The sequence below is a fragment of the Cryptomeria japonica genome, chromosome 5, assembly GCF_030272615.1.
Source record: "Cryptomeria japonica chromosome 5, Sugi_1.0, whole genome shotgun sequence".
Lineage (NCBI taxonomy): Eukaryota > Viridiplantae > Streptophyta > Pinopsida > Cupressales > Cupressaceae > Cryptomeria > Cryptomeria japonica.
Genome location: NC_081409.1, coordinates 822,044,287 through 822,069,238, shown reverse-complemented (window position 1 = coordinate 822,069,238; position 24,952 = coordinate 822,044,287). Strand labels below are relative to the sequence as shown.

Below are 24,952 nucleotides of genomic sequence, written 5' to 3'. Positions count from 1 at the left end.
AACTCAAGGAATATTCTTAAGCCATTGAAAATACACCAATTCCTAAGTCTTAGGCCATGATCAGACCTTTAACCCTTGATGTGAGACTTGTTTGCTTACACTTGCACGGTGGCCACATGGAGTTGCCCACCTTAATACATCAAACCCTCGCCTACAACTGGTCCTAACCTAAAAAGGGCCTTTAAAATCCTAAAATAAATTGGCCATACTTGCATCCCCTCCAAATCCTTGAACCACCAATGAAGGATCGGGAAGGTAAGGCCATTTCTTTGCAAAACCCTAGACAAAGCTGTCAAATCTAGAACACTTCCAGAAATTTGTCGATTTCTTCCTTGTCTTGGTGAATTAGGACCTTAGACTTGATGCATTTGAAAGGTGATTGGCCACTCTAACACATCCCAATGGTTTCCTAATTCTTAAATGATCGTACAGTACGGTACACCGCGTAGAATAACGAAATTGCAGGAAATTCTCAAAAATATATTACTTCGATGATGCCAAAAGTTTACAAAGTCATTCTCTCCTCCAAATGATGATTCAAGATGAAATTTTATACCTTCCTCAATGGTTATCAACCATCTTTTGAACCGAAGTGACCATTGGAAGGAAGTTGCTATTTGCAACCAAAAGTTGTAATTAAAAGTTGTCAAGTTTGAGCAACTTTTGACATATGTTAAATCCACCTACCTAGAAGTTCTTCAACATGCCCTAAACCTTCCTAAGACACATCCAACACATAAACACCTAGAAAAATACTCAAGGGTGGCTGCAAGAAGTTGAGACCCACTTTTGGACAAAAAGTGGAAGTATTTTCTCTATTTTTCAAATTTTTTGTTGATTGATGTCAAAATTTGATGCACTTAGAGATTGAATCTCAAAAAACTTCAGTAATAGAAAATGTAGTGCTCGGAGTCTAGTTTTCAAATATGTAATTTATTTTAATACCCAAATGCTAGAAATCCCTTTTAAGTAGGCATGTTTAAAAACCAGTTTTTCAAAATGCTTGTTTCAGGACCATACCACACGTGTACGACCACCCTTTTTTGATGCAAATAATTGAATTTTTGCAAATCCTTTCGCGAAATGATACCTAAGACACCAAATATTGATGAGAATATTTTTTCTTATTTTTTTATTGAATATATTTTTTTTATTAATGTTTAACTGACAATAAACTATATTTTCAAAACATCGGGTGTACGACCACTGTAATTTGATGAAAATTTCATATTTTTTAATTTTATTTTTTTAAATATTCAAAATAATTGTATGTAGATCGATGTCATATAATTTATTTTTCTAAAATCCTAAAAACAAAAAAGTTATTAAAGTTTTAGTGAAACTTGGTATTTTAGGTTTAGGTTCCACTTTTGATTAATAAATAATACAAAATAATAAAAGTAATCTTATCACTATGAAATTTACATTTCTGAAATCAGGACGCCGAAAACTCTAATGGGTTTTCGTTTTGTCAAAAAATTCAATCAGAAAGGCCCTCAAAAAATTAGGCCAAGGTAGAAATCTAATGTCATTTTACCTTGGTCATTTTTTTGGAGGTCCAAGCATAGGCTTGGTGGACCAAGCCTATCTTGAAGCAAAAAACAATGCTAAGGGTTGTTTCTCATCCCTAATTTTAAGAAACGGGCGCTCGTTTCACTTTGTACAGTTGAAAGAGAAACATGCGCCCGTTTCTAAAAAGATCCGTTGGGCTAGAATCTGGCCCATGAGCACAAATCCCAATGGTTAAATGATTTTTCAATCATTGCCTGATAGGTACGATCTGCAAAGAGAATGTTTTGATTAATCATTCTCTTTTTTTGTCTTATTATCAATTTGGTAAGGAGATCGATTAGAATTCAAAATTTGGTGCAGCCATGGGATCAAATCAATGTAGGAAGAGGCAAAGGAAGGTTCTAACAACTGAGGAGATTGCAGCAAATAGGGAGAAGGAGGCAATATGTCAATGAGAGAGAAGATCAAGAATGAGACAAGGAGCTTCAAGTTCCACAATCATTTCAAAAGAGGACAACATCAATGAGACCATAAATTCTGACGAAAGAAACACAATAGAACCATTTAATTCAGGTGCATCTTCTAATCCATTATCGGATACATGTATGTCTTCACAACCCTATGTTTTTTCTCATGAAGAAATTGGTGATTTAGTAGAAGCAGGTTACTTATTAAATTAAACACCAATTGAAAATAAAACCCCAAATGAAATTAGAACACAAGTTGAAACTAAAATTGAAATCCAAATTGAAACCCCAAATGAAACTAGATCTCAACTTGAAACTGAAATTGAAACCAAATTTGAAACTCCAAATGAAATTGAAAATCCACCTGCAACTAAAACCAATAATATGTATGTAGACATGGAAACACCAATTGAAAATGAAACATGTTTGAATGATAATCAAACGAATGAAAATTTTGAAATTAAAAGTGATGTACTAGACAACCTTCCTAGCTTGGTTTTATGGAGACAGATTAGGACACATGCAAATAGATTGTTTAGACATTTTTTTTATAATAAGAAATTTGGGTTTCAATGTCAATTAATGGTACAACTAATTAAAATGACTAAAATTTGAAAAGTGATGAAGAAGTTAGACTTTTATGTCAAACCCAAGAAGAAGGACAAGTCTTTAAAACAAGTTGTATCGACTGTTGCTAGCGCCTTTCATACAATCAGAAAGAAAAGTCGTTCTAAAGATAAAACTGTGGCACGACGGGCTATAACAACATCTTTAGTAAGCCAAACAACTTCTAATAAAAGACTGATGAGTAACATAAGTGGATATCTTAATATTCATCGTAAAACTTTGTCAAGCACTGTAAAAAGAAGAGTTAATTTTGAAAGTGATCCGACAAACAAATTGTGGACTTTTAGTGGTAGACTACCAAGGTCTGATATGAAACTTACTTGTAAAGTCAAAAATTTGATCGAAAAATTCTGGCACGATAATACGAGAGTATCACCTAATGTTAGAGATGTTCTTAAATTAAGAGTTGGGTCAAAAATTTGTGATCTACATCCAAAACACCTATTGGACATGACTCAAACTGAATTGTACAAAAAAAATTTGGATGATAAGGTGTTGACTATTAGCATTTGTCAAAGGTCTTTTGAAAAGTGTAAACCTTGGTATGTTCGAATTAACAAGGAAAGAGTCACATTTTGTTGCAAAAGTCATGTTCAATTTCGCTACCATTACGATATATGTTGATATATATGTGTTACCATGCATAGTAATGGAATGTTCCAAGAATTTGGTATAAATATACCACCTGAAACTATAAAGGAGTTTATATCAAGTTTGTTTTGCAACCCACCAAATGAGCAAAATTTTATTTTCAATGCATGTGTTTCCGGTGTATGTGATATATGTGGCAATCTTGCATTGTTAGATGAATGTTTGCATGAAAATATTTCAAATGATTTTGGACAACAATTAGTTGATGTTAAAAGATTTAAAACTATTGAGTATCCACTGGAGGATGGAAAGGGTGGAAGACGATGCGATCTAATCACTAAAAAAGTTAGTGTTCATGCATTTATGAATGAATTTAAGAGTAACATCATACCTAAATATGTTAAACACACTCAAAATGCTAGATGGCTCAATGGTCAATTTTGAATATGTAATAATACATTTCCTATTGGTAGTATACTTTCAGTTGTTGAATTTGCAGAGAACTACATGCTTGCACCACAAGATGAGGTCCAATCATAGTACTACAATTCAGTGCAAGTATCGATTTTTGTCCATATTATCTATAGGCATGCACCAGATAGTACAAAAGAGGATCACAAAATTTTGTGAGAGTACCATTTCTATATGAGTGATAATAAATTACACTCATCTGAGTCTGTCCAGGTATTGCCTCAAGACCTTTTTTCAAAATTTGAAAGAGGGAGAAATTTAGATGACACAACATCTAATATGGTCTGATAATTGCACATGGCAATTCAAGAATGCTAGAATGTTTTATTGGTTGAGTAGGATTCATAAAGAAACTAATATCAAACACATGTGGAGTTTTTTTGAGGCTGGACATGGGAAAGGAGAACATGACGGTGCCGGTGCATGTGTTAAGAGAGCCCTTTGCAGAGAGCAACTCAAATTCGAGGAAAAGGCTCAATTTAAAAATGCAAGTGCAATTGTGGATTGGTGTAGTGTAACTTTATCCACAGGATCAAGTCAGAACTCTACAATTAGACATTTCTTCTGGCTAGTTAAAGAGGAGAATATCCTTCCAAGATATGATTGTGATACAATCAATGGGTCAGCTAGATGGCATTCATTTAAGAGTTCTTATTCTAACACTTGGACTATATGGACTAGAAAGCTTGCATGTTTTTATCAATTTTGTGTTGTAGGTGAATGGGAAGAATGCGAGAATATGAAATGGGTTGAAGAATGGCAACACAAATCCTTAACACCTAGTGAGACACAATATCAAGATGTTAGAAGAAATGAAGACCCAGATCATGCATTTGCATCAGAAGATTATGATTGTGTTTCATACCTCATACAACCTAGTAATTTAATTCAATTTCTTATTTATAACTTTAAATTATATATTTTTATGTATTGTCATATAATTTATTATTGTGTTTGAATTATAAATTCTAACAAGTTTTATTTCTACATGTACTTAAATTTGTTTTCTAGGACATGTGTATACTATTGTTGCACCTGAGGATAATGATGAGCAGGTTGAGTATTGGCTAGCTAGATGCATAGAACCTAAGAAAAAGTTGATATGTGATCAAGTAGATGATGATGGTTTTTAGTATCCAGTTGGGTCTATTGTGGTAGTTGGTACATGGCTACGCAAATACTTAACAAGAAGGAATGGCTTACTAGCTTATGAAGACTATCAATCAGAAAATAAGATTATACACTATTCTCATTTGGTGGTGGCAACAAACATCAAATTAGAAAGATACAAAGGTAGACTTGCTAATAAGGAATTGTGGACACTTTCAGTACAAGAGCATGAGGCAATCATAGACGCATTGTAGAAGAGAGAGGATGCAGATGGTACATTAGGTTGAATCAAATTTATATGCATGTAAGTCTGTGTTACTTGTGTAAACTCTTTTATATTTAATCATGATAATTTCTGGTCTTTGTCCCTTTAAAATTGTATTTGTCTACATTTGATACAAATTTGGTTTCATAAACAACATTGTATTAGTTATCTTCTTCTTAATGTTATTTTGTGCACATTGTAATTGTGTTACAATCATTCTAATTTTTTATGATATATTTATTTTATTGTAATCTCTTCATAGATTAATTGTAAGTTCTTGATTTTATTATTATTTTAAGAATAGGATGTTATTGTAAATTGGGATAATTATTTTATTGAATTATAAACTGTTGCACTATAAGATAATCAATCACAATGCTAAAATCTAAAGTCATAAATAGATCATATATAATCACTAGAGGGCACCAAATCGCAAAACAACATCACATATATATAATCACAAGAGGGCATCAAATCACACAACAAGACCTGATATCATAATAGCAATGAAATGACATAATAAATAGTCCTATATATAATCACATAACAATTCATGATGACATAATAACAAGTCTTGAAAAAATAATAATAAGGAAATGACATTAAAACAAGTCCAAATAACATAATAACAAAACAACATCACATATATAATCACTAGAGTGCACCAAATCACATAACACGACCTGATATCATAATAGCAACGAAATGACATAATAAAAAGTCCTATATATAATCACATAACAACAAGTCCTATATATAATCACATAATAACAAGTCCCAGGATAACATAACAAGTGTCATCATAAAAAGTCCATAATACAATAACATGACATGATCTAAAATATATAATCTAAGAACTCGCGTGCATCTCAGCTACAGTCCTCTTCACTCCACGTGAAAGTGGCTGAGATGAATCATCCTATTGCACGTGGTTCTGAGATGCACCATCCTGTGTGTGTGCAATATCAGTATCTCCACCCTCTTGTGCAGTATCAGTGTCTCCACCCTCCTGTACATTATTAAAAGATTTTACATGAGAAGAAGATTTAACATGAGAAGAAGTTACTTGCATAATTCACTTATAAAGTAATTAAATACTGAAAATTTAAAATAAATTACCATACGACCGTGCTCTACAATGCCCTCACTGGTACGTGGAGGTCCACTATCATGAACAAAAAAAGTGGTTGTAGTCAAGTCCTGCAAAAAAAACATTGTACATCAATTTTGATAATCCCTATAAAAGCCAGGTACACAGTATAAATAAATTAAAAATTATTTTTCTAATCATCACCGCAAATGACAATGTCGAGGGTTGCATCTGGCTCAATCCCATAGCCATACCAATACTGGTAGTGGTATCGATTGGTAGTGGTATCGACCTGAACAACATTTATAAAGCATGAATCAAACTTGTATATATACATAAATTATAAAGTATATATATAGACTACAAGTTTATCGCAGAAAAGCATACATGTGATGCAGGCAAAGTAACTGATGGGTGAAGGTGTACATGTGATGCAACATCAAACAATCCAGAAGCCTACAATTGTAAAAAATAATGAACATGAATCAAAGTTGTACATAAATTAGTAAGCATATAAATACTTCAAATTAATGGATGAAAAACATACTAGTGGTATATGAGGCTGAGCCTCAGCGGTCCACGGGTCACGTGAAAAACTACTCACCTTGGTGCTACACGAAGCACCCTACAAAATTGAAAAACATATCATACACATCATTACATTAAAAATTCTATTGTTTATTTTAAATGTACATATCAATACAATGTATCTAGATGAAAGTGCATACCGTAAATGGGGCACCAACATCTCTACGTATCGAGGTAACATGATGTCGGTTCCTCAATGATGTGGTATGATCCATCCTCTGTTCAGAAAAAATTGACTCATGTTATGGTTCATATGTGTATATATAAGGAATTTAATATTGCATTGTAAATTATATAAATAAATTTGTACCTCTATAGGTTGATCATCGTCTGCCCACAGGAGATCAATATATGAAGAGATGGCATCAACATGTGCAGCCTCCTTGACATCATCATAACCACCATGGGCAGCATCAGCATCATCAAAATCACCATCTCCTCTAGGGGCAGCCTCACTCTGTGGACCCGTATAGACATCCCCGTAGCTCATGCAAACATGTGCTAAGCTGGGGGTAGCCCTCACCTCGCGCAACTGCTGTACCAAATTGCCCGACATGGCACTCAATGAACCAAGAGAAGAATCCATTGCTCGATGATGGGCAGGCGCTGGAACAACTGGTGTAGGAAGAGGAACCAAGGGATCATCGCGCACATGGTTTCTAACCCTATCGCTCAATTTGGCTCCCGACCTATCCTGGGGCACGCCTCTCCTGACCCCCTAAAATTGTCTAATATCAAAGTAATTGGGCTTTTTACCCAAATCAAATTCGGCCCATAATTTTTTCAAAAAATACATCGGGAACTCATGATTGGAGTGTGGTGGATAGTCAAAGACCATCCACCATCACTCCCAAAAGTGTCTGCTATGCCTAGGTGCCTACACCATCGAATTGAGATCCGTGGCTTGTTCTGATCTATATCTTCACCCGTCTTAGGGTTCACAAAATATTGTTTCAAATCCATTTTTGTTATTTTTAATTCATTGACTTGTTAGTATGTTAGTCCATCAACGTAAAATGCACGCAATCCCTCCCGCCAACTATGATAGCTATCCAGTTCGCTATTTAAAGCCTGTACAGACTGTACAATCCCTTGCATACTATCTGCAAGGCCTAACATATGCAGATAGTCTGGTTGATTCCCTTCTGGACTGTGTGTGTGTGTGTGTGTGTGTGTGTGTAAGGCATGAATAGTCTGGTTGATTCCCTTCTGGTCACTGGGATAGAGATAATTCCTTCTCAAATACTTTTATTACTTTTATTCATTGGAATTTTGATGCATGGTTTATGAAATGTTGTTATTGACGATGCTGGAGAATTAAAGTGCCCTCATGTAATTCGGCCTTTGGGTGGGGTTATGTGGCTCTTTGGTTATTGAGCATTTTAAGATTTTAGATTTCAATCTTGGTTGATTCATAGTATCTCTTTGGTTCTATCTTCAATATGCACCAGTAAAGGGTAGATGATTAATTCCTTCTCAAGTAATATTATTATTTCTCTGGCATTCTAGATTTTTTTGTTGTTAGTTTTACTCTGATTTCAGTAAGTTATTGCTTATCTCTAATGAGATTTATGCTTGATAAGGATGGGCATCTTATTATGGTTATCTTAGTATTTCATAATTGGCCCATCTATCTTGAGTCTGTCTTGAGTATAAGTGTTAACATATCAAGGTTGGATTAAATTTCATATTATAGATGGCTAAACATGACTTGTTATTTTCAAGATGGTTTAAATTTCATTTTGGATGACTGAAAAATTATTTCAGCTTGAGTAAGGATAGCAGATGATATGGATAGGGTGCATAATGATATCTATTTCGCCTAACCCCTACTGTTGAGCTGTGAATTTTTCAGCATTATAGGATCTTACAAGGCTTCAGATGACAAGATCATTTTAGATAGCTTGTCAGGGCACCTCTCAACTTTATGATTATTTGGAATACTCTACGAAGTTAGATTATTTGCATGGTTTTATTTGATGACTACCAGCCGATCTAGAGTTTGGAAGTTGTTTTATTTTTTGGCTTTGGAAGTGTAGGGAATCACATCTATCACAAACTATTGATACTATGAACTCGAGATTCAAGAGTTTAGTTTCCATGGGAAAGATAAAGCAAAGAACAACAAAATGCCTTATTGGGGATAAACAGATAGGGGCTATGCATCTTGCTACTTCATAAGCTCAAATTTATGGCAATACCTTGTAGGGTGAACTCACAATAATGGTTCCCACTTTTTTGCCACTTTTGACACTAAGATGTACATTTTTAAAATAATCTTCAACTTCCGAGAACTATAACTTTTAAACTATTAAAAATTTGAAGATGATGTAAATTAGTGATTTCTAGCATTTTGTTTGTAGATCCTATATACATTTTTTTCAAATTTTTTTGAATGATTTTTTTAAAAAATTTCCATCTCCCTCGAAAAGTAGTTTTTTACAACAAACTACATTTTTTAAGAGTGAGGTGCCTCCCGAAACGTATAACTTTTTTTCTATAAATGATAAAAACTCAATTCTTTTGAATTTTGCTTTGTAACATCAATATCCAGGGCTTGCATTTGGTTTTATAGTAATATGTTCAATATTTTTCATTTTATAAAGTTTTGAAGGCCGACTAGTCATAATTTAGACATAGGTTTACGTTTGAACACATAACTTGTTCTATATAAATCGAAATTCAATTTTATTTTTTTTGTTAGAAAGAAGACATCAATACCAGGGGCATAGATATTTTTTAGAATTTTTTTGAATTAGTTTCTTATTTTTCCCAATGCATTGAACATAGAAGTTCATGTTCAATGAAAAACCAATTTTCCATAAAATTAAAAAAACAAGAACATAATAAATTCAAAATACAACAAAATTATACTCGTTGGAAAGTTTGCTCTGAGTACTACAATCTAATATTTTTGGGTTATCAAGATTATTTCATTCGTGCTTTGAACCAGAGCTCCGAAGTCATTAATTCTTCAGAATTCTGAAAATTTTTGGGAGAAACCTCAAATTAGAGGGTTCAAATGAATAGTACTTCGAGCGAATGGGGTTCGCTCGAATCCATTATGGTTCGAGAGAACCCCCATTCGCTCGAACCAATAGGCTTGATTTTGGCCCGTACAAAGTCACCTACGGTTCGAGCGAACCCAGGTCCGCAACGTGGTTCGCTCGAACTCCGAGGGGCAGTTCGAGCGAATACCACTATTTCACTCGAACACCTAGAAAATCGAAGTTCCCACTTTCACCAAATTCCTTCATTGGCAAAAGTGGGAACCAGCTTTGTGAATTCACCCTAACATATACAGACATATGATTTGTATTGTAACTAATTAGCCAAATATTGCTTGGCTTGATGAATGTATATTCCTCGAAATTGTAAAGAAACAACTGATTGCATATTCTTTTATGGTGCAAGACCGGAGGTTTTCTCCACCCAGCTCCTTCCTACCATTGCCCCTAGTGAGTCGGGTTGTATTAGGTTTCAAAAATTAATAAAATTATGACCTTGACCTTTTACCAATATATATATATATATATATATATATATATATATATATATATATATATATATCTGTGTGTGTGTGTACACACACATATATGTATATGTATATGTATATGTATATACATATACATATACATATAAATATACATACATATATATATATATATATATATATATGTGTGTGTGTGTGTGTGTGTGTGTGTGTGTACACACACACACACACACACACACACACACACACACACACACACACACACATATATATATATATATATATATGATATAATGAAATAATCTTACAAAATATAGTTATAATAAAAATTAAAAAATAAGAAAAATATTCCACAATATTTCCTATTCCTATATTGTGTTTCCAAAAAAAATTGAAATGTTTTAGGTCTGACCAAAAGATATTGTTTGCCACCCCACCATACCTAAAATATCATTGGGGATAAGGATAAGAGTTTGAGGGTCAAGAATGCATTTCCATAGGTTAAATATGTTTATTTCACTACAGGAATTTTTTTAACATCATTAGGATGGATCATGGAGTGTGTTTCAACACATTGATGCAAAAAAAATTCACACAGTTAAACTCTAAAGTATCAATAGTAAATATCTCATGGATTGCAAACATACTAACATTAGTTAAACATGTTGTCAAAGTGCCATTGTATTTTGATTTCCTATGAAGTCATATCTCATCTATTTTCTACCATGTCTGGTTATATTCTTCACACACACACACACATATTTATGTGTACTTGAAATTTCATCTTATTGTATAAAATTATGTTAAGAAAATCTATGTTGATGTTCATATTCAACAAAAAAAAAAAACAAATTAAGTTAAACAAAATAAAATACAAATAGTTTACAATTTAATTTAAATAATATAAATATTATATATTAAACTTAAATTATGTATATGGATATGCATATGCAAACAATAAAAATAATGAATAAAAGGTATAATGTTAACATAAGAATCAAATAGATTCCAAAAAGAAAATTAATTCTCTATACTCTATTTTTTAATACCTGTCAACTTTACACACGAAATCCTTCTCACACTATTGTTAACATTAATAATCATTAATTGTAATTTGTAATGTTAACTTTAATAATTTTTAATTTTTAACTCTTGTTTAACATTTATGAAATAATCAACTTTAATCTTTTTTTTTACAGTATGCAAAATAATCTAGATGGATTTTTTATTCAAAGTTAACATTTAGGAAAATTCCGTACTATCATCGTTAATTTTAAACTCTCATTATTTCTTATCCTTAGGGAAAACAATATCAAAACACAAGTGTATGGATTTAGGTGGGCCCACAAATGGATTCTCAACTCCAAAAGTTCTTTTTTTGGGGGATGTTCAAATGCAGAGAGTGCTTTTTCGTAGTCATTAAAGCGAGCATATAGACGTATTGCTGTAGCAAACTAAAATATTGACAATGCAAATGAATGACACACAAAAATTAGAGAAAGAGTATCAGTAGTCGTTATAGCTACCTTCATGCATCCACAGATCTTAAACGGTGCATTGGATTTTGATTTTATTTTTTGCACACTCAGATCTTAAACGGTACATCGAATTTTGATTTTATTTTTTAGTTGTCTTCATATGCGACTTAACTGCTTATAGCTATTGATCTGGCTTCTGGGTAGTAACGATGCACACTGTGTAATCAGTTATCCACATAAAGGTCAAAAACTACACATTTCAAAGTGTCGCCTGATACCTAACTAAAGATTAACCATCAACTCAAAATCGCTAGTACTTGTTGACAAATGTCCCAATAGTGGTGTGCACAAATGTTCCAATAGTGGTGCACAAATGGACTAATTAATTACAAAAAATGATCGGCTATTGGTACAAAACAAATTTATTAATGATGTTTTCACTATGATGGTTATTGGGGGGTCAACATGACAATAAGATGATGGTTATTGGAACTATGTTATCTATTAGTGATCTTCCCCTAAACCGACAGCCAAAAAAGAACGGAAAATAAACCGACATCCGACATGAAGAGAATCCAATGGGAGTTTCTCTCATATAATAGCCTATCAGCTAATTATAGCATACATATTGTTTGGTAGGCAAACTTTTTCAAACATTGTGCATCTCTCTATAAGAGTAGGTCACCAAATAGGAAAAGATTGTTAAAATTAATAACAGACAACAAATATCAAATTTAAAATATAAAATTAAAGCAGATAAAGATCAGTCATTTATTCTTTATCTTAAAAAATGGCGAAGGTGCAGACTAAACTTTATAAAACTAAAATAAAAATCTGTCTTTTAAACAATTAACAAAATAATAAAAATAAAAATAAAAATTCAGGTGTCATTTTTTATTGGATAAAGAAGAAAACTAACAATCTTATATTTAATTTTTTATTGGGTAAAGAAGAAAACTAACAATCTTATATTTAAACACAGTCCACAATGAAAGTGAAAGTGAAAGGGAAGTTGTTATTTGTAATTGGATAAGGAAGAAAACAACAATATACAGAAAAAGGAAAGTTATTATTTGTGATTGGAGAAGATGATGGAGACATTGTAGAGTTACGCCTATGAATAACTAGAGTTGGAAAAAATTGTAATTCTAAATTTCCAACTTCCATTTTTCATCTTCCATAAACTTAAGCAAAGAAGAGCTTGGTTTCCACTCTGGGGATTGAAGTTGAAACTGGCTGTACTGTTTCCACCATGTCATGAAGCTACTCTGCTCCAAAAAAACCTCAGCCGAAATGCTCCAATCTTCGATCATGCTCCACACACGACCTTCAAACTCTTGAAGGCTTTCTTTCAATTGGGTATTCATGACTTGATGTTGGTCTTGGTCTTGTTGGAGATTTGTTAGGGTTTTAGAAGCCTCTTCCAGATGGGCCCAAAAACAGGAATCCTGAGTTAAAGATGCAAACTTTGTGCGAGGTTTGTTGTCTCTAGCAATGCGAGTTCTGTCTTTTTCTTCCATCCATTTCTCCAGAACAATGTAACGATGGGGTCTGCCTCCTTGTGAAAGATAGCTTTCATTACCTTTGTGTTTTCGATAGAAGTATGCAATGTCCAGAGGCTCCACAAGTCTTCTGTAGGTAGTGCCAGCATTGATCCATTTATTTTGGAATTTAAAGTCACTGGGAAGTTCATTGTTCTCCACCATTTTAACAATGTCATCCCAGAATGATCCCAAAGATTTCCTATACAAATTTGCTTTGAAATCCTTCTTGTCAATTTGCTGTTTGAATGAATCATAATAGCCAATGCCTTTGTCCTTACAACGCCCTTTATACCACTCCAGTCCTGCCATAGATTTTTGGTTTTTTCTTAACATGTCATTTAGTTCCTCAATCTTAATGTCATGCTTGTTTTTCATCTCTCCAGCTTTTCTGAGGGCAAGGAATGCATGATCGACCTGCTTAAAATTCATAAGCCATCAATTTCAGTGTCCAGGCAAAGAAGATAAACTCAAACTGAAACAGGGCGTACAACTGAGCAGTTAGCAAATGTAGCCAAATAAGGCAATGAGAACAACTATAAGGATGCCAGGTCACTGGAGATGGCGAAGATATATCCTTAAGACTCAAGCTGTGTTATTAGAAATGCAATGTGGTGGCCTCGTTTCAATTTTGAACTGGTGAGATTGATGGTAGCCCACAATTATGAGGATCCCACATTCGGAACAATGGCTTGGAGGGAAGGTAGACAGGGGACCAAGGGCCTAAATTTGGGGATGGCAAGGAGACAGTGGTAGAGAGGCATTTGGGGGGCAGCAATGATATTAAAATTCAGGTGAATTGAAATCTTCCAGGCAAAATCAGCAATACATCTCTGCAAGTGCCCCCATGAAAGGCAAACTAACTTTCACAAAGTGAAAGGTTGCGATCGGTATGTAATGGCATGTGCTGTATAGCAAGCGACCTGGCAGCATCCTCAATGGAGGTGGCAGAGATGGTGGTGTCATGGAGGGGCATTTACCCCAAGTCCCCAAATCTCGCAAACATTCCCGTACAAGGGACATGGGGATTTTTGGGGGAGGACGCGTCCCCGTGGAACAGTGATTGATATATTGAACAATTACTTTTTGAAGTCTGTTTCACATGAGTAATATATACAAAAAGGAGTGGAAATAATGAGATTACCTGAGCCCCAATACCCATTGCTTCCAATTGTAGTGCTATCGCCATCTCAAGGGAGGATTTTGTGATGGGATTTGCAATCCTGATTGTGTTAAATAAGTGTGCAGTGACAAGTTCCAACAAGTTACCATAATCAATATGCTCTGAAATACAGGCACCTGCAAATTCATCAAAAGACATTCCTTCTTTGCTTTGCATAGTAAAATGAAGCATCTTCAAGACAGCTTCACTGTCCTCAATACAAACTGCACCATGCTTTAAACAGAACATATAAGTACCAAAGGGTCTATAAGGACTCCGAAGATCAGATTCTCCTACATAATTGTTTGCTATTGTAGACGTGTACTGCAAAACATTGTTAAGAAGAGCCTTGCAAGCTTCTTGAATGGAAGGATGTGATACAGCCATGGAGGCATTTCCCATTAAGCTCCCATAGTAAGGTAAAATTGCACTTAAAGGCTCAGAAATTGATTCAAGTGGTGCAAGGAGTATTCGAGAAACAATATCATTCTTGGCGACAACATGACAAAATTTTCCTGACCAGTTCTCACGGCCAATTGCTTCCTCAAGTCTAACATCTCCCACCAAAGGAGAACCAAATGTAATGCAAAATGGTGAGATTTGTCTCACCCTTTTTTCTAGAAACCAGATTGTTGCCAAGGTTGCTACTGCAGCTCCCATGGAATGACCCGTAAACACAATGGATTGTTCTCTTCTTAGCTTAGTAAAACTCTGCATCTGATGAGACAGACAAATAATCTGGGTTACATTAAATTTTAGAACTTGATCTCTCTTGAACCAAAATAGATACTATATAGGTTCCCTCTCAAGATTGATTTCCACTTCCAGTTGTATTTAGTGAACAAAATATTTTCCTATACCTTGATATTGAATTCATGTTTTCCATTTGCTAGGTGAAATTGCTTTTTTTTAAGGTAGAAAACTGGTAATTGCAAAAGTTCTTAGCATGGCAAATAAAACTCCCCAAATTAACCAATATAATATGTATGGATGATGCAAAATATTAGCATTCATGGTCATGGAACTTTGCATAAAACTTGGAGCAACATGACATATATCACAAGTTTTTATCATTATGGTTTTAGGGATAACAAGGTGCTGCTTCTTGGGCTTCTGCATTTAATATCATGGAAGGAGCCTCAGTTCCTAATTAACAGAAAGCTTAGTGGTAAAGAAATGAAAATAAGCGTTGTCTGGAACTTCTTCAAGGACCCTAATTTTCGTCAAGGATAATGTCTATAGTTTCTAGATAGAAGTTTTATTAAGGACAGTCAATATATTTGGCAATGTTTGTGTTTTCAGCTAATTGTAGACTAATTAACAAGATATATCAAAAAGGTTTTTAACATGTATCTTCATTTATCAAGAGAAAAAACGTAGGATATGCCATACATAACCCTAGCAGGCCTAATATATATAAGCAAAACAGAAGAACCTTTGGGTGTTGTCTTTGATCATTCAGATTTCCAATAATCAAGAATGATAAGCGTTGTCTGTTACTTCTTCAGGGGCTCTAATTTTCGTCAAAGCTGATGTCAATAGTTTCTAGATAGAAGTTCTATTAAGGATAGTCAATAAATTTGGATAGTTCCTGTGTTTTGAGCTAATTGTAGACTAATTAAAGATATATCAAAAAGGTTTTCAGCATGCATCTTTGTTTATCAAGAAGAAGAGAAAGGATAAGTCATGCATAACCCTGTGAAAAGCAGGCCTAATATATATTAGCAGAATAGAAGAACCTCTGGGTGTTGTCTTATCATTCTTGATTTTGTCTTATCATTCAGATTTCCATAAATCAAGAATGATAAACGTTGTCAGGAACTTCTTCAGGGGCTCTAGTTTTTATTAAGGATGATGCAAATACTTTCTAGATAGATATTTTATTGAGGATAGTCAATAAATGTGGATAATTCCTATGGTATCACCTAATTCTAGACTAATTAGCAAGGTATATTAAAGTGATTTTTAACTTGATGTTTATTTATCAAGGAGAAACAAGGATATAACATACACGAGTCTGTGTGAAGTAGGCTAATATATATATAGGCAGAGTAAAAGAACATGTGCGTATTCTGTGCACATTCAGATATCCCATAAATCAAACACATCAACTGCAAAGAAAATGGTATACACTCAAAATTGCAGGTGGGTATGTCAATTGTATTTTAGAACTGCTAATACACAGATGCCACTCACAGAGTCCAGACTGTGAAAGATAAATCAGGTTAATGGATCTATTTTCAAACAAGTAAAATAAACTAAACAAAATTACCATTACCATCACTTAAGGCCACCATGAGCATCGTCCACTAACCCCAGTAGATTAAATACCTTGAATCCTTCAGAAAAGAAACACCCTCCGTACAATTAAAGGGTTTTATCGAGCTATTTACCTTGTCTTTGAAATCTGAATTTTCCAGAATATATAGGAATCGCCTGAGAGCTCCTTTGTGAACAAGGGCAGGCTGATCATCGTTGCCCTTGAGGCAGGGAGAGAAGACCCTGTTCTCGTTCTGTATCTGGCACTCTCCATATTTGCTATCTTTAACAATGAAATCCTCTATGCCCAGGGAAGAAAATACCACATATATCACACCTTCATACTCTTTCAGAACAAAAGTATCTACATTATCTACAGAAGCACTGCGTATTTCTTCCCAAGCTTTGTGCAGGAATCCAGAGGACGCAAGAAACGTCGAAAGCTCTTGGCCGACAGAGAACCTGAAACAACGATTCCACAAATTAAAACCATATGGGCACAACAGAAATTAAGACTTAAAATTTCATAAAAAGGGCTCAAATTTCAACCAAACATTTGGCTGAATTTCTAGTGAAGCCATCCAAACTTGCTGTAAATGAGATTAACATTATTGGGTTCACTAATCGCTTAAACAATGAAAACAGAAGTAATAAGTCGAATTATAAAATCATACCCTAATGGAAATTTACAAGCTCATACTTACAGTGGAGAGGATGATTCTGAATCCATAAGCAGCAATCTAATAGTTGATTAGTTCCAATGGGATGCCTGTTTGAATTTCATTACGGAATGTATTTATAGAGTATGGGTGTGAATCGAGGAAGCAAGCGAGCAGCATCAGGGCAAGACAAACATCTCACGACATTGTTAAAGGGGCAGAGAAGAAAGTGAAAGGAAACAGGCAGAACATAAGAATGTCCGTGTCCAATGGAAAGGAAAGAGCGCAGAACATAAGAATGTCCATATTAACATAGTCGGAATTATTATTTTTTGGATGGATTTGATATTATCCACAAGGAACAGGAACCTGAAGGGAAAGAGCAAGGAACCTGAAGGGAAAGAGCCCAAATGGAATAAAGAAGGGAAAATCGTAATCCAAGGGAAGCTTCGTTGGACATGTTGCGTCAAATTTTTAATAGTTTTTTTTGGTTCGTTGGAGGCTTTGCAGACAATACTTGTAAATTGCATACCTATGCCCTTTCCTATAATGTGGTGGGTCCTTATTGATTAAAATATTTTAAATGTAATAATTAATAACTTTGTGTTTTTGTTTTTATTTTTTTGAATAAGCATTTTTATTAATATTTAAATAAAAGTACATTATTCACAAAAAAAAAGGGGATACCGGATCATCCTTTAGTAGTCAGAAAGGTAGCGCTGGGAGAAAGCATTAAACAATAAAAAAAAACACAAGGCAGTGTTTGAAACCATAAACAACATAAAACAAATCGCTAAGCAGCTAAGGCAATGGTAGTTCAGGAGGTGGAGGGGGATCACGATCGTCCTTGGGACCCATACATCAAGATGGTCAGGGTTGTCATCCGAGAGGGGCCACCCTTCTTCAATTGTTGTCTCTTCATTCTCCTTCTCCTTCCTAATCGGGGAGATAGCCAGGGCCAACCACAAGTATGCTTTGGAAGAGTTGGGCCATATTATCATTGTCGTTATTCACCAAGCCAAAACCACCACTAGCAAAATAGTCAGCACCCCTTGTGCCCCACCTGGAGGTAGAGCCACCATGTGGCAAAGAGACTAAACAACACCTAATGAGACTCTACAACTGTTGGATTGACGACAAGGAATCTAGGCCTGCAGAGGCTATAAACAACGAGAAGAGGAGTTGTGGTTGCGTTGTCGGTCACGGGGCGAAGAGTGATCACGGGAGGCAGAAGGGTGTGAAGGCACCTGTGCAACCATACAAGGGGCATTTCGCTAATGATCCAAAAGAACTTGCAAGTGGACCACCTCAAGTGCAACCTTGTTGGCTTGCACTTGAATCTGAAGCATCACATTATTACAAATACATGCTTTAATAAAAATCGAAACATGGATATCAATAGAGCTATGAGAAAATAAAACAACATGTATATCCTGAATTACACCTCTTCATTGTCTTTGACCAAATTGTATTATTTGATTTCACCTTAGCTACCACATTGCCTTAAAATATTCTATTACATCATAATTATTGTATCAAGTCAATGATGATCTTTGTGTATGATTACTGTGATTTTGTTTTGACACTTCATTATTTAGGGATCACTATTTGATAATAATCTCAATCTTTTAATAACTATGTTGGTACCTTAGCAGATCGTATTCCTTCCTTATGTTGGGATTAATATCTCATATCTATTGTATATTACATCATTGCCTTCACCAATATTAGTTCGTCTTAACCACTAACTAGACAACAGTTGATTTCATCAATTATAAATAATTTTTCAGTTCTTGTATAGTTATTTCATTTTTGTTTGCTTATAATTGACTAAGGTATAATAATCACTTGCACGTCTTCTCCACATAAGATTGATTATCTTAATCCAATTCTTCTTCCATGAAGGTGGTCTTCTCATGAACATGTTACTTGCTATCTTTATTTGAGATGATGGTCTTTAGCGTGATGGTGTCGATGGAGACATCACTATCATTGGATTCTGACCTATCCCTTATATAATGTTACTAGGGAAAACCATCTTAAATACATAAGAATTCATGATTTTATGGATATCTTATTAGTCTAAATATCTATGCTATGTACTTTTACTTCTCACCTCCTTCTAATTATCTATAGGTGATAAAGGTAATTCATAGTGTGGAGTTCATGCCAATTAACATAGATATTAGAGAATTTATTGGGTTGCTTTACAAACATGTTGAAATTTTCTTTGAGGGTCTACCAAATGATGTTTTTGATTGGGCTTACAAAGTTTGTCATATTTTCTCTATTGTTACTTTTGGAGGATAAGGATTAACAAGGTCATATTTGGAGGTAGGTGGCCTTTAAGGATGGATGATTTCCCCATTATTTATATGAGGCAATTAATCATACAAGTATTATACACTCATTATGCATCCTTGACGAGGTTTGGGGCGACAGCCTGAGAAAGCGGGGGTTCAAGGGCGCAGCCCCCAAGGAATTTCTTTTTACGTTTTTTGTTGAAAAAAACCAACATTGAAAAAAGAACCCTAAAATAGCTGACTTTGTATGTTACCCTAAAAATTGCATATTATAAGCTGCTGGAATGAAAAAGGCATTGTAATGGTGTTGTACTGATGTACTGGGTATTAAGAAAATATTGGATGACTATGTTCTGTGGATGTAGCCCATCTTGGGTGAACCACGTTAAATCTCTATGGTATCTATGTTATGCATTTTTCTTCATCTTTTGTGATTGTATCTGCATATAATTGTTAATTTGTATTTGCTTTGGATCTACCTAAACCCTAACACCCATCTCAAGCTAGCTTCTCACTTTGAGATGGTGCTTTGCATGAGAAAAAAATTTGGATTTATATTCCTATTTTCTTTTTAGCTTTTTCAGTTGGTGCTAATGGATTTAAAGAATACATGTATTGTGAAGTTTAATTTTTATAGATAGGTAAGGGATTGAATGTTGGGATCAAAAAGAAATATTTTCTAATGAGTTTATGAGATCGTGATTGGGAATTACGCTCTTCTAAAGGTCATCAAACAACTTGATAGAGCTCTATCGTAGCTCAATATGTATTTTTTGAAATAATTTAGAAATATATAATTTGAGAGTTCAAAGACTGAGAACTCAGGAATTCATCTCAAAGCTACACCCTTCCAAGGATTATGAGGTAGCTTGATGGAGCTTTGATTGATTCATGATTTTTTTTCTTGAAAGAAATATCTTCTAAAGAATTTGTATTTATTTTATGCAATCAACAAGTTTTATTGTATAAGCCTTAAGGGGGATCTCTTGGCTAGGTGAAATTTGAGATTTCAAGGATATGTTTGCAGGAACAGTGTAATGAGGAGTAATCTTATCAAATGTTAGCATATTAAAATGTGTAGGTAGTTATATTACATTCTTATGTTAATTACATAGTGGTCATGTTGAGATGTCGAGTGACAGTATTGGTTAAACTAATCAACTCTTCCTATGCATGGTTAAGTGATAAATGAATAATCAAGTTTTCACCATATTTCTACTAACTAACACATTCCAACTCCCCCTTTTTCTTCATTTAATTTTACTCTAAATCTCATATTATTTCTACTACTTTGTTCATCTTAGATCTTTTATTCATCTTATTGTTTCCTCAATCATGTCACCTAATTTTCCTCAATAATCATGTCTATTTGGATCTATTTCCATTTCTATGTCATTTCCTTAGAGCTTAGTTACCCAAGGGCTAGCACTTAGTGTGAACTACCACACCTCTTGATAATAACTATAAGATCACTATCTAAAAGTAAAATTAATCTAAAATTTCATTTTCACCCAATTTGAGTTACCACTAATTTATTTCTTTGGTATGGTCTCTTGCCTTATGCAACAACTTAGTCCTTGACAATAAAATCAAATGTTGACATTAAAACCTAGGTTAAAATTAAAGTTTTAATAAAATAATCCCTAGATGTGATTGAACTAGTATAGGGAAGTTAGATATGCAATAAGTAAAGTAATATATAATTAATTATTTAATTCCTCATGCTACCATTGATATTAACATCTTCCTTGTTCTTAGACATATCTTTCTCTTATATCTCAAACACTTATGTTTACACACATATAATTAGTATGATTCATTATCTCATTTCCCACTTTTCCCTTATATATCCTCTTAATACCTCTTCATCATGTATTTCCATAATATCCTTTTATAATAAAATCTAGTTATCTTGATCTAATGAATTTAAATTTTACTTTTTATTTTTAATATTTTAATTATTTTTAGGAAAATTATAGATGCTTTACAGATCTTGAAGTGGTGTTGGTGTGTGTATGTATGTGTGGAGGTCCAAAATGACCTAAATAAAATGTATGGTTGATTCAATATTTATTTAAAAAGCATATAAAATATCTTGTATTTTATTTGAAGACTATGGATTAATATAATATTTCTATAAAAGAACATATTAACAATGATATATATACTATTGTATCAATCTCAAATGTCTATCTAGATACCATCAAATCTAATGAGTGATCAACTACAACAAAAAATAGTTCTTAAATCTTGAAGATGATCAATTCATTTCTTTTATTTACCTATAATTTTATCCACACAATTTTCGTAAAGTATTATGCATTGAATCGTTGAAAATCAATGTCATAGGTCATTGATAAGTATAAGAATAACATTTTTCGGCACAAAATATATACATCATAGAAAAATACACTAACAAAAAGTTAAAATAGTTTTATGTTGACCTTGAAGGAATGTAACTGGAGTTTTAAAATCTATCCACAAATGATTACATGTCATATACAATAGTAGAATCAACAATACTATGAATTTTAGGCAATGAGAACTCATCTTTAGAGGATTCCTTATTGAAACCAATAAAACTAGTATATATGAGGAAGATACATTACTTTGGCTAATGACTAATAAAGATTAATAGAATTCCATGTCCTCTACATAAAAAGCTACACGATATGATATGTCGTGTCTTTGTGAAACTATTCAGAAACAAATATATTAAATAAAAATACTCAATAAAGTTCAAAATACAAGTTAGTTGACCAATTGGACAATTAAGTTGACCCACAGATAACATATGAAGATTGAGAACGAAAACTATAATGAAAGACGGCCCATGGCCTAGGAACTCAATATCATACCGGTGAACATTACACATAATGCAAAAATCAACTCGTTACATGAGAACGCTGACAAACGTTATCCCGATAAAGTCTATCTATGAAGTTTAAGGTTAAGAACGAGCTTAACGGGCTTCTGTGTCTGACATGAGAGGACCGGAAATTTTACGTTTGCTCTTTGCATAAGGTAAGCTAGTTGAGGATGACCCGGCATAAGAAATAAGAATGTCGGCATACACAGGTACAGGCATATTCAGGGGAAGATACGGCAATGGAGAGTCAAATTCTAAGATTTTTAATACCTCTCTCATCGTGGGTCTTGCTTTTGGGTCCGGATGAGAACACAACAATCCCACCAGCATCAGCACCTCCATTTCCCAACTACTGAAATTCCCCTCTAGCTTTTTGTCTGCCGCATCCAAAAGCTTCCCTTGCCTACGCAAATCCCATACCCAGGCCACCACTTTTAAATCGTATTCTTCTAAGCTGTAATCAATGGGATGTCTTCCGCAGGCAATTTCCAAAGCCACAGCTCCAAAGCTACACACGTCTGATTCTGAACTCGCCTTGCCACTTTCTATATACTCTGGTGCCATATATCCACGTGTCCCTGCAACCATGGTTGTACGTGAGGCGGCGTGATCAGATTCTACCACTCTTGCCAGACCAAAATCGCCCAGCTTTGCTTTGAAATTCGAGTCCAGCAGCACAATGCTAGCCTTCACGTCTCTGTGAACTACGCGCTGATCCCACTCCTCATGAAGATAAATAAGAGCAGAGGCTATCCCACAAGCAACGCTGTACCTTCGCTGCCAATTCAAACAATCCTCCTTGCTTCCATTGAATATATACTTATCGAGACTTCCATTTGGGAGGAATTCGTAAACAAGAAGCAACTCACCTTGTTCATGGCACCATCCCAACAGTCGCACAAGGTTACGGTGTCTCAGCTTATTAATTATGGTAACCTCTGATATATACTCTTTTCTTCCCTGCCTCGATCCTTGGGCTATTCTCTTTATGGCTACTGTCTCATTGGTTGTAGGCAAGATGCCCCTGTATACACTTCCGAAGCCTCCTCTTCCCAGTATTTCGTCATCGCTGAAGTTATGGGTAGCCGCGCTGAGTTGAGCATAAGAGAACTTGAAGGGGCCTTGAGCGAACTGTTCGTCTAGCTCTATGTCTCCTTCCTCTGGCCTTGCTTCTCTCTGTTTGAAATAGCACCGCCTGGCAATAAACAGAAAACAGCAGATAACCAGGAGGCAGACAAAGAGGGATATCAAGATAATTTTCCAGCTACTATTTCGGGTTCTTGATGGAGCAGAGGAAATATCCAACGAATATGTACAAGAACAATTCCACGCTGAGACTGTGTGAGTTTCAAATGCCAATCCAGTGGATGCGCTGAGGCCAACCGTGACAATTTCCGGAATATAGTCACGCAGATCTATGTGATAACTCAAAATCGGGCTTCTGGGTTTAGGAATATTATACAGATTAGCAGAAGGGTTATATAAGAGAAATACCTGTAACTGCTTTGTACTCCCATTGTAATCCACCCACGAGTCCCAAGCTTGCCCATTTTTTAGAGTATTGTTTAGGAATTTACCTTCCGAGCTAAGCGAAACGTTCGCCACAGAAACAGCTGAATTGACGTCTATTCCGACATGGTTGTCATTTGGGTCAAAGCTGTCCTGGAATGTGTCGAATTCGACTGCCACTACTTGATTTGAAAGTATACCATCTGTGGTTAGGTTAAAGAGGCCCAGCCATTCGCCCCAAGAATTTGCAGGTGGTTTGAAGTCGAAAGGGGCAATAAAGAAAGTGAGTCCGTCGGCAGAATTCGAGCTGGAGTTTCTGATGAGGAACTGAAAATGTGATGTAAAACTTGCGAGAGCCCCAGAAGACTTCTCCCATAGCGGAACTGATTGGTTGTAAGTCGCCCAGCCTACGCTCCATCCCAAATCACCTACGAATTCATTTCTGGTGAGTTGTATTGTGTCCCCTTGAAAGTAAGCATCAGGATCTACTTTGATATCTGTTTGGGGAGGGAAAGAAAAGCTAATGTTTCCTGCGCATTCCACAGAAGAGAATAGAGTGACGATCAAGGAGAAGAAAAGAAAGAGGGTCCAAGCAGAGCGTTTTGCCATGGTAGCGTTCTCGGTAACAATCACATTTTAATCACAGCATACCACTCTATTACGTGTAATCGCCCGGAGAAATGCTAGCGTAGAATTCAATGGTTAACAGTAACTCTAAAACTATTGACTTTTAACTATCATACGGACAACATTAAACCTCGAGGGAGGTTGTTGAAAATGGCAAAAAAATAGTATAAGAAATTATTTGCGTGAACCAAAGAAAACCTCGAGTGAGGTAGTTGAGAAGTAAAGAAAGTTTAAAATAAATATTTATTTGCATGTAAAAGTCTTTCTAATATCTTAAAATTAAACTAGTATTTTAGATTTTTAATGAGTCAAAATAATTTTGCAATTTGTA

At 34.7% G+C, this 24,952-nt stretch overlaps 3 protein-coding genes across 3 annotated transcripts; all 3 read right to left on the bottom strand.

The window, feature by feature from the left end:
• Positions 1-5,826: 5,826 nt before the first annotated feature.
• Positions 5,827-10,225, bottom strand: LOC131876421 (uncharacterized). Its single transcript, XM_059221770.1, has 7 exons — positions 7,032-10,225; positions 6,862-6,939; positions 6,681-6,758; positions 6,521-6,589; positions 6,338-6,425; positions 6,163-6,243; positions 5,827-6,052 (listed from the first exon to the last, which is right to left on the bottom strand). The coding sequence occupies exons 1-6, from the start codon at positions 7,305-7,307 to the stop codon at positions 6,212-6,214; spliced, it is 621 nt and encodes a 206-aa protein (XP_059077753.1). The 5' UTR covers positions 7,308-10,225; the 3' UTR covers positions 5,827-6,052; positions 6,163-6,211.
• Positions 10,226-12,687: 2,462 nt separating this feature from the next.
• On the bottom strand, positions 12,688-17,776 carry LOC131876420 (protein EDS1B-like). Its single transcript, XM_059221769.1, has 4 exons — positions 17,359-17,776; positions 16,789-17,116; positions 14,378-15,112; positions 12,688-13,650 (listed from the first exon to the last, which is right to left on the bottom strand). The coding sequence occupies exons 1-4, from the start codon at positions 17,382-17,384 to the stop codon at positions 12,841-12,843; spliced, it is 1,899 nt and encodes a 632-aa protein (XP_059077752.1). The 5' UTR covers positions 17,385-17,776; the 3' UTR covers positions 12,688-12,840.
• A 4,603-nt stretch (positions 17,777-22,379) lies between these two features.
• On the bottom strand, positions 22,380-24,635 carry LOC131075127 (L-type lectin-domain containing receptor kinase IX.1-like). Its single transcript, XM_059221768.1, has one exon. The coding sequence runs from the start codon at positions 24,601-24,603 to the stop codon at positions 22,579-22,581; it is 2,025 nt and encodes a 674-aa protein (XP_059077751.1). The 5' UTR covers positions 24,604-24,635; the 3' UTR covers positions 22,380-22,578.
• Positions 24,636-24,952: the final 317 nt, after the last annotated feature.

What these genes read in the sequence shown, in the direction of transcription:
- LOC131876421 (XM_059221770.1), bottom strand. Translation starts at nt 7,307, where the DNA reads ATGGATTCTTCTCTTGGTTCATTGAGTGCCATGTCGGGCAATTTGGTA. An exon ending in ACGATGATCAACCTATAGAG is followed by an intron (nt 6,940 to 7,031) that starts GTACAAATTTAT and finishes TTTTCTGAACAG; the next exon opens with AGGATGGATCATACCACATC. An exon ending in ATGTTGGTGCCCCATTTACG is followed by an intron (nt 6,759 to 6,861) that starts GTATGCACTTTC and finishes TCAATTTTGTAG; the next exon opens with GGTGCTTCGTGTAGCACCAA.
- LOC131876420 (XM_059221769.1), bottom strand. Translation starts at nt 17,384, where the DNA reads ATGGATTCAGAATCATCCTCTCCACT. An exon ending in ATTCAGATTTCAAAGACAAG is followed by an intron (nt 15,113 to 16,788) that starts GTAAATAGCTCG and finishes CTGTCTCATCAG; the next exon opens with ATGCAGAGTTTTACTAAGCT. An exon ending in CAATGGGTATTGGGGCTCAG is followed by an intron (nt 13,651 to 14,377) that starts GTAATCTCATTA and finishes AATTTTAAGCAG; the next exon opens with GTCGATCATGCATTCCTTGC.
- LOC131075127 (XM_059221768.1), bottom strand. Translation starts at nt 24,603, where the DNA reads ATGGCAAAACGCTCTGCTTGGACCCTCTTTCTTTTCTTCTCCTTGATC.